Genomic DNA, 9,115 nt, shown 5'->3' on the forward strand with positions numbered 1-9,115 from the left:
CCAAGGTGACCTAAATGCACAGGGTCATATCCAGCATTTTCTAGTGGGTTCTCTCAGGCCTCGGCACCAATAGCCACCTTCCTAGTCAACTGGTCCAGGACCTCGGGTCCTGGGGTTGCAGGTGTGTGCCACACCCAGTTTATGCAGCGTGGGGCTGGAAGTCAGAGCTTCCTGAACCAGATTCGATTTCCACTGAGACAGGGTCTCACTGGTCAGCCCAGCCTGGCCTTGAACTCAGGACCCTTCTGTTTCACACTCCTACCTGCTGGATGGTAGGTGTATGTACAGTTTTTTTGTTTGTTTGTTGTTTTAACAATGCTGGACTGGAAACCACACATTAAACTAAGCCCTGCCGTAGAACTGCAGTCTGAGTCACATTATGCTCTTTTCAACAGCAGAAACACTTCCCAAATGCTTGATACTGCTTCTCCAGTGGACACGGACAAGGGTCAGGGCTGCAGAGGACACTGGTTCCACCGGAAGAAGCCATGTGGTGGACTTCCAACACCTGTAACTGAAGTTCCAGGAGACACTCCATGTGCTCACACAACACTCACACACATAAAGTAAAAAAATGAAAATTGAAGCTGGACGTGGCTTGTGCTTTTGATCCCACCACTTGAGAGGCAGAGGCAGGTGGAATCTCTTTGAGTTTGAGGTCAGCCTGGTCTCTATAGTGTGTTCAAGGACAGCCAAGGTTACGTAGAAAACCTGTCTCAAAAAGATACATGCATGCACACACTCTCATGAGCACACATATGCACACACACAGAAACATACAAATCAATATTTAGAATAAGAAGCTACGTATTTCTCATGTAGCCCAGGCTGCCCTCAAACTTGGGTCCTTTTGCCTCCACGGAATGCTTGCTAGGTGAAGAGGGGAGGAAGAGGGAGGAGAAGAGGAAGGACAGGCTGAAAAAGACAAGAAGGTGGAGGGACACTGAGGGCCAAGAGCATGGCTGTCAGGACTCCCGTCCTCCCCATCTAGTTTCCCTCTGCCTCAAACAGCACTGAGCCATTGGCATCCAGCACCTGGAACTGTTTATTAGACATTGTTGCCAGTTGCAGGATAGAAAGCTAGACAGAAGAAAAACAGTGATCACAGATCCATAGGGACAGACCCTGCCCATCTGGGGACATGTGTATACCCAACCCAGTGGACCAATCTGGCAACTGTTGCCCCTCCCCAGACCCCCAGGACTTTGGCATAATGCTGATGGGGGGAGGGGCTGAAGACAGTAGAGCCCCTCAACCCGAAGCAGGAAGTCTGATGAGCGCTGGGGACAGGCTGGAGGAGAGGGGACATGGGGCAAGCCAAGGGTTGGGATGTGAGGGGCAGCAGAAGTGAAGGAAGTCAGGAGCTAGGAACATGGTGTCTAGGTTTCCTTTTCTGGAGAAGGGCCCACAGAGGCCTGCAGGCCAGTGGCAGTAGCTGGGGCAGGTCACGCACTGATGTCTTTCTCGTTGCCCGCTTTGGGGACGGCTTCCAGCAATGGGTCCCCGGGGCCCGCCTCCTCCCCCTCCTTGGCCTCACCAGACTTGGAGTTGGGGACCCAGAGGCCAGAATCGATGCAACGTTGCATGTGATACTTGGCATCCTGTGAAGATAAAGCACAAGCAGGTGAGGCTATGCCAGCACCATGGCGGCCCCACTGTCTCCGGCACCTCCTTCCAAGGTGGTTCCGCACCTACTCTACCCAGAATTGGCTAGAAGAACAACAGAAAGGACTGGTACTGTGGCTCAGCTGGTAGATCACTTGTGTTCCTGAGGCTCTGGGTTCCATTCCAGCACCACAGAAGACCAGATATGGTGGTGTGCACTTAAGAAAAGGAGGCAGGAGGGTCAGGAGATCAAGGTCATCTAGCTAGATGACTGAGGTCAGCTTGGGCTACATGAGACCCTGTCTCAAAAAAACAAACACATGTACACAAAAAGGAGTAGAGGTAGCTACTGAGTAGGTGACTCAGCAATTAAGAATGCTTTCCCTCGCCGGGCGGTGGTGGCATACACCTTTAATCCCAGCACTCGGGAGGCAGAGGCAGGCAGATCTCTGTCTCTGGGAGTTCAAGGCCAGCCTGGTTTACAAGAGCTAGGACAGAGAAACCCTGTCTTGAAAAACCAAAAAAAAAAAAAAAAAAAAAAAAAAACAAAACTTTCCCTCAAATCATTAGGACCAGAGATCAGATCTCAGCACCAAAGTAACAAGGGAGGCTTCCTTTTCCTCAGAAAACAGAGGCAGGAAATCTGTGAGTTTGAGGCTAGCCTGGCCTAGATTTCAAGTGCACGCTCTCTAAGCTGACCAATGCTGCAACCCATTCGCTGTGAAGCACAGTTGTAAACAGAAAGGATCCAGAAACTGGAAACAGACAAGATGGGGCCATGTCTCAGCAGACATTTATCTGTGGTGCTAGGCACAGAGTCCAGGGCTGCACAGCAGCTTTCTAAGTGTCTACCACTGAGCCAGTTTGTCAAAAAATTAGTTTTTACACTTCTTTGTTTGTCAGTGCATGCACATGGAGGTCAGGGAGAACCTGTGGGAGCCAGTTCTCTCCTCCACCATGTAGGTCCCAAGGATGGAATGTGGTTGTCAGGCTTGGGGGCAGGCACCTTCTTCTGCTGGGGTACCTTGTGGCCTTCACTTGCTTGCTGAGGCAGGGAATCAGAATGGAGCCCACACTGGTCTCAGCTCACAAGCCTCCCGCAGCTTAAAGACTGTGGCAGAACACCTGTTTCCTAATGAACTCTGCTTCTCTTTCAAACCATTTTATATGTATGGGTGTTTTGCTCACATCTCTGTGCACCAGCTGCATGCCTTGTGTCCACAGAGACCAGAAGAGGGCAGAGGATACCTTGGGACTGGAGTTACAGGTTGTTGTAAACTGCCATGTGGGTGCCAGGAATTGAACCTGGGTCTTCTTTTTTTTAATTATTTATTTAATTATTTAATTATTTATTTATTATGTATACAATATTCTGTCTGTGTGTATGCCTGAAGGCCAGAAGAGGGCACCAGACCTCTTTACAGATGGTTGTGAGCCACCATGTGGTTGCTGGGAATTGAACTCAGGACCTTTGGAAGAGCAGGCAATGCTCTTAACCACTGAGCCATCTCTCCAGCCCCCTGGGCCTGGGTCTTCTAGAAGAGCAGTCCGAGCTTTTAACAACCAAACCATCTCTATACTCCTTCTCTTTTGGTTTTAGTGACTGGCATTAATGTATCCCAGGCCTCAGTATGTTAGCAGACCTCATTCCTCGTCCTGAGTGCTGGGACTGAAGGTGTATACTTGCCACTTGGCTTTATGCAGTGCTTTGGACAGAACCCAGGGCATCCTGCATGCCAGACAAGTGTTCTGCAACTGAACTGTAGCCCCAGTCCTTGCCATCAAACTTTTCCTGTTTGTTTTTTTGAGACAGGGTTTCTCTGTATCTGATTATCTTGGAATGTGCTCTGTAGACCAGGCTGGCCTCAAACTCAAGAGACCTGCTTACCTCTGCTTCCCAAACGCTGGGATTAAAGGTGTGTACCACCACCGCTATTTTGGTTCTGTCAGAGTGTTGGTCATAGTGACTCTGAGGTTGTAGCACAAAGAAGCATGGGGGCTGCGTGGGGCAGCCTTTCAATTACATTTGCTCTACAAACGTAACTGGCAAGTCTTCCACTGCAGTTTGTAAACTCTGTTCTATATATGCATTCCCATGGGAATTCTAGAATCCCTAGTACTGGTCCTGTGTATAATGTTTCCACAGATAAGAAAACTAAGGTAGCTAAATTAGAAGCCAGCTGACAGAACTGGCAACAAACCAAGTTGGATGCCTGATTCAACAATCATCCAAATTCAAACCTGATTTGGATGTCTAGCTCAGTGGTAGAGCCCCTGCCTAGAATCCCCCAGTGAGGGCCTGGGGCGTGGCTCAGTGGTAGAGTCCCTGCCTAGAATCCCCCAGTGAGGGGCTGGGGCGTGGCTCAGTGGTAGAGCCCCTGCCTAGAATCCCCCAGTGAGGGCCTGGGGTGTGGCTCAGTGGTAGAGCCCCTGCCTAGAATCCCCCAGTGAGGGCCTGGGGTGTGGCTCAAAAGCAAACTGAGTGTGTAGGAAGCATTGGATTACATTATCAAGAGTCACTGAAAAGAATAAAAGGAAAAAGCTCAACATTCACTACTGATGACGAGTGTACAGCAGGTACTCAACAAATCGTGCCTCTGTCAGAAGTGCGGGGCCTCTCCTGTCTTAAGAGAAGCCCAGGAGGGACACTATCCTGAGTCCCAGATGTAGGAGGCAAGGACTCTACCCCTGAGCTACACCCCCATCCTTCTATTGTCACTCCAAGATAAGGTTTCACTGAGCTGCTCTGGCTCATCTTGGCTTTGAACTTTTTTTTTTTTTTTTTCGAGACAGGGTTTCTCTGTGGTTTTGGAGCCTGTCCTGGAACTAGCTCTGTAGACCAGGCTGGTCTTGAACTCAAAGAGATCCGCCTGCCTCTGCCTCCCGAGTGCTAGGATTAAAGGCGTGCACCACCACCGCCAGGCTTGGCTTTGAACTTATAACCCTGCTCTTAGCCTCTTGAGATGACAGGCTTGCGCCCCTAGGCCCAGCCAAAAGGGCTACTCCTCTCCATCTTCTGCAGAATCTTGGGGACCAGGTCTAGAACACAAGCAGCCTTCAGGACCACTCATGGGAACTCACAGTAGGATCCATCTTGCTGATGGCGTCTTGCAGCATCTGCACGTCCTTCACATCAAAGCATTTCTGCAGGTCCTGGGGTACAGAGGGGCAGAGTGAGGTATAGGGGAGGGGATGGAAATGCTCACAGATCACTCCCCTCCTCCCGAGCCCTGGAGAGTCGCACCTCGGGCAGGGACTCGTAGACCTCCACGGGGTCCAGGCCACCAGGGCCCAGCCTCTTCTTGCGCTCCTCCTCCTCATATTCCTTCATGGCCTTCTCTATACGCAGCTTGGCGCGGCCCCGAACACGCTCCTTAAAGGCCTCCAGTTCATACTTGAAGCCCTCCATGTACTGGTGGTCGGCGGTCTGTGGAAACAGGTGGGTGCTGTTCACTGGACAGTTGACACCCAAGTGTTTGGGGGTGAGGCCTGTCTGCAGCTCTTGGAAGCCTTCTGTGGCTCCGAGGCTTTTCCTGAACTCCCCATGGGCACCTCAAGGCTTTGCCTTGATCTCCTGTACTGAGAGCCCCTTCCTACTACCTTGTGGCCCATCTACTGATGGCCAGCTGCCTGGCCAGCCAAACAGCGCAGGCCTGGTACCACACCCACAGGTGTCCTCCAGCAAGGTCTTACAGGCACCACAGTTCTGGATTATTTTACTACCCTGCCCTGCTCTCAGGAGCCCCAAATCGTTCAGAGGACCATGTTCAGTTCCCAGCATCCACATGACAGCTTAGGAACACCAATGATTCCAGCTCCAGGGATCCAATACCCTTTTCTAGCTCCTGGAGACCCCTGCATGCACCATCAACAAGAAATAAAGGAATACCTGGGCGGTGGTGGCACACGCCTTTAATCCCAGCACTCAGGAGGCAGAGGCAGGTGGATTTCTGTGAGTTCAAGGCCAGCCTGGTCTACAGAGCTAGTTCCAGGACAGTCTCCAAAGTTGCAGAGAAACCCTGTCTCAAAGAACCAAAAAAAGAAATAAAGAAATAAAGGAATAAATATAAGAACAAATCTTCAAACAGGGTCAGCAAGATAAGGTTCAGTGGGTGAGAATATTTGCCATGCAAGACCAACAGCGTCTTTGAGCACGGGAACCCACATAAAGGTGGAAGGAGAGAATCAACTCAAACAAAGCTGTCCTCCTATCACATGGGCCCACACACACATCATAGATACATACCATACAGACATGTCTACACACATATACACACACATATACATATATATCATACACATACACAATCTTAAAAATAAAAAAGACGAAAAAAAAAAACAAAAAAAAAGAGCCAGATAAAAGCTGGGCTGTGGAGGCACATGCCTTTACTCCCAGTATTCAGGAGGCAGAGGCAGGTGGATCTCCATGAATTCGAGGCCAGCTTGGTCTACAAGTTCTAGTTCCAGGACAGACTTCCAAGCTACAGAGAAACCCTGTCTTGGAAAACCAAAAGGAAAGAAAAGAAAAAGAAATGAATACGATGACCATATTCAGTCACTGTGTTCCCACACCACCCCGAGCCCTTCTGATAAAAGATCCGATCCCAGGTCCCTAGTCAGTGTGGACACCTGGTAGTACGGGAGCCCATACCTTGATCTTGGTGAAAAACTGCCGGAAGCAGGCGCGGGGGTCGACCTTCAGGCTCTTGGCTAACTCCAGGATGAACTGCATCACCATGGTCTGGTGAGCCACCTGCTCCATCAGCGCACACTTCTCCTCTACTTCCAGGTCGATGCACCAGATCACCAGGTAGTTGGCGGTCTCCTCGCACACCAGGTGGACGTTGTCCGACAGGTACTTCTGGCTGTCATCCCAGCGGTGAAGCATGCCTGCGGGGAAGGATGTTGCAGAAGCCACTGGAAGCCCTTCTGTGGTCTTGATTCCCAGCTGGAGCCCTGCGCAGGAACTTACCAAAATGTTTGATTTGTTTCTCGTACTTCTCAACGAAGGTCTTGTGCTTCTGCTCTCTCGCCTCCTCTGAGTCCTCCTCTGCCTTCTCAGGCTTGGTATTGACCATGCTCTGTGACAGGGCGAGAGGGCAAGTGGGCTGGGGCAAGGCACGGGTGCGCCCGGGGTGCGGGGGCCGTGGCCGCCGCGCCCATCCTGTCCACATCGGAGGCGGTGGTGTCGCTAAGTGCATCAAGGTGGCAGAGGCGTGGCCGCGGGCCTTCGGGCAGATCAGAGGGTATGGGTGGGCTTCACTGGGCTCCACCAGCCAATCCCAAGCTCAACCTGTCCCCCTTGTGGCTTTGCCTGACTCTCACTGTCAAAATTCTCCTAATTTACAGGGATGGGGAGATGGGGGGGGGGAACCGGGGGCCTTCACAGTTCAGATAGGTCTAGCCCCCACCATCAAATCATGCTCAACCCACATCTGACTACACTCCGCAGTGCTCTCGCCCGTGTCCCACCTTGCTGAAGCCATCTTTGCTGAGGGTGTCCACGTTCCAGGGCATGCTCTTCTCCTTCTTGCGCATGTCCTCCAGCTTCTGCTCCCAGCTTCGCTCCTCCTTGCGCAGCTGCTGTGCCTCAGCTCGCAGACGCTCAAGCTCCACTTGGCCACTGCCCTCCGCCACTTCCAGCTCCTTCAGCTTGCGCTGGCACTCAGCTACCTTGCGTTTGCATTCACGGCAGCCCCGGTCCAGTTCCTCCTTCTCCTTCTGAAACTGCTCCATGCGCTCCACTCGGGCCTGCAGGCAGGGACAGGCAGCAGTTGGTCACTTAGAAAGAACAACTTTGGGAGCCAGGCATGGTGGCGGTCACCTTTAGTCCCAGCACTTCGGAGGCAGAAGCAGGTGGATCTCTGAGTTCTACAAAGAGAGTTCCAGGACAGCCTAAGTTACACAGAGAAAAAACCCTGCTTCAAAATAAACAAATCAAAATGAGAGAAAGAGAGAGAACAAACAAAAGAACAACTTTATCCCCTGACCCCTGTCTAGCCCTGGGGTTTCAATCTCTGCACTGGATACAACCCCAGGATACGTATGACCAAAGTCTAAGCCCTGGCCTCCCAACTTCCAGCCTGGTGCCCGGATGCCACATTTTTAGTTTTTCGTCTCATCAGCATCAACTTCTCTACATAGTTGAGAATGAATATAAACTCCTAATCCTGCTGCCTCTCCAGTGCAGGTGCAAGGTAGAGCAATAGGAACTGGTCATGAGGGGAGTAACTCAGCAGTAGAGGCCTTGCTTAGCATCTTAGTTTGAAAAAATAGCTTTAGCCGGGCGATGGTGGCACACGCCTTTAATCCCAGCACTTTAATCCCAGGAAGGCAAAGGCAGAGGCAGGCGGATCTCTGTGAGTTCGAGACCAGCCTGGTCTACAGAGCTAGTTCCAGGACAGGCTCCAAAGCCACAGAGAAACCATGTCTCAAAAAAACAAAAAAAAAGAGGAAAAGAAAAAATAGCTTTTATCTATCTATTTATCTGTCTATCTGTCTATCTATCTATCTATCTATCTATCTATCTATCTATCTATCTATCTATCTATCTATCTATCTATCTCTGTGTGTGTGTACTCACCCAAAGAGAAAATGTAAGGGTTCTACCGTGTGGGTGCCAGAGATTGAACTCAGGTTGTCAGGCGTCACCCACAGAGCCATCTTGCTTTGTTGTTAGCCCTACTTACCATCTTAAGACATCTCGGGGGCTGGAGAGATAGCTCAGAGGGCTAGGAGTACTGGCTGTTCTTCCAGAGGTCCTGAGTTCAATTCCCAGATTCCTACTAGCAACCACACGGCAGCTCACAACCCTCTATAATGAGACCTGATGCCCTCTTCTGGCATTCAAGCAGACAGAGCACTGTATATATAACAAGTAAGCAAATCTTTTTAAAAAGATATCTTGGGGGCTGGAGAGATGGCTCAGACAAAGGTTAAGAGCATTGATTGTTCTAGAGGTCCTGAGTTCAATTCCCAGCAACCACATGGTGGCTCACAACCAAAGAAAAACCCAAGTGGACATCATGGAGTACTCAGGTGACCAAGCACTCAGGGAGGTTAAAGTAGAAGACTGAGTACCTACCAAGCCAGCCTAAGCAACTCAGGAACACCTGTCTTGAAATAAAAGTTAAGGCCAGGTATGGCAGCAAATGCCTTTAATCCCAGCAATGGGCAGATGGAGGCAGGTGGATCTCCATAGGAAGTTGGAGACGATACAGGAGATGGCGACAGTGAGAATGCTTTAGGAGGGAGACAGTTCCCAGGGAAGAACACTGTGCAAGGATAAGCCTGAGTTCAGGTCCCCAGCATTCAAGAAAAAAGTATGCTGCCTGTAACCTCAGCACTGTAGGGAGCAAAGACAGGAGGATGGCTGGAACTTGTTGGCCCCAGCCTGGCTCCAGGTTTAGTGAGAGACCCTGTCTCGAGGGAATAAGGCATAGAGTGATGGGGTATGACCCCGACACCCTCCTCTGTCCTCTGCATAGAGTGATGGGGTATGACCCCGACA

At 50.7% G+C, this 9,115-nt stretch overlaps 1 protein-coding gene across 1 annotated transcript in view; it reads right to left on the bottom strand.

Annotated features, from left to right (window-relative positions):
- Positions 1–1,025: 1,025 nt before the first annotated feature.
- The window catches only part of Cdc37 (cell division cycle 37), a 13,171-nt gene continuing 5,081 nt past the window's right edge, over positions 1,026–9,115 (bottom strand). The window contains exons 2-7 of the mRNA XM_005346879.1: positions 7,078–7,356; positions 6,578–6,686; positions 6,257–6,495; positions 4,850–5,032; positions 4,687–4,758; positions 1,026–1,601 (exon numbers count right to left, since the gene is read on the bottom strand). Coding sequence (XP_005346936.1) covers positions 1,446–1,601; positions 4,687–4,758; positions 4,850–5,032; positions 6,257–6,495; positions 6,578–6,686; positions 7,078–7,356 — 1,038 coding nt within the window. The 3' untranslated portion in view covers positions 1,026–1,445. The remainder of the gene's footprint in view (positions 1,602–4,686; positions 4,759–4,849; positions 5,033–6,256; positions 6,496–6,577; positions 6,687–7,077; positions 7,357–9,115) is intronic.

The sequence above is a fragment of the Microtus ochrogaster genome, chromosome 5 (genome assembly GCF_000317375.1).
Source record: "Microtus ochrogaster isolate Prairie Vole_2 chromosome 5, MicOch1.0, whole genome shotgun sequence".
NCBI lineage: Eukaryota > Metazoa > Chordata > Mammalia > Rodentia > Cricetidae > Microtus > Microtus ochrogaster.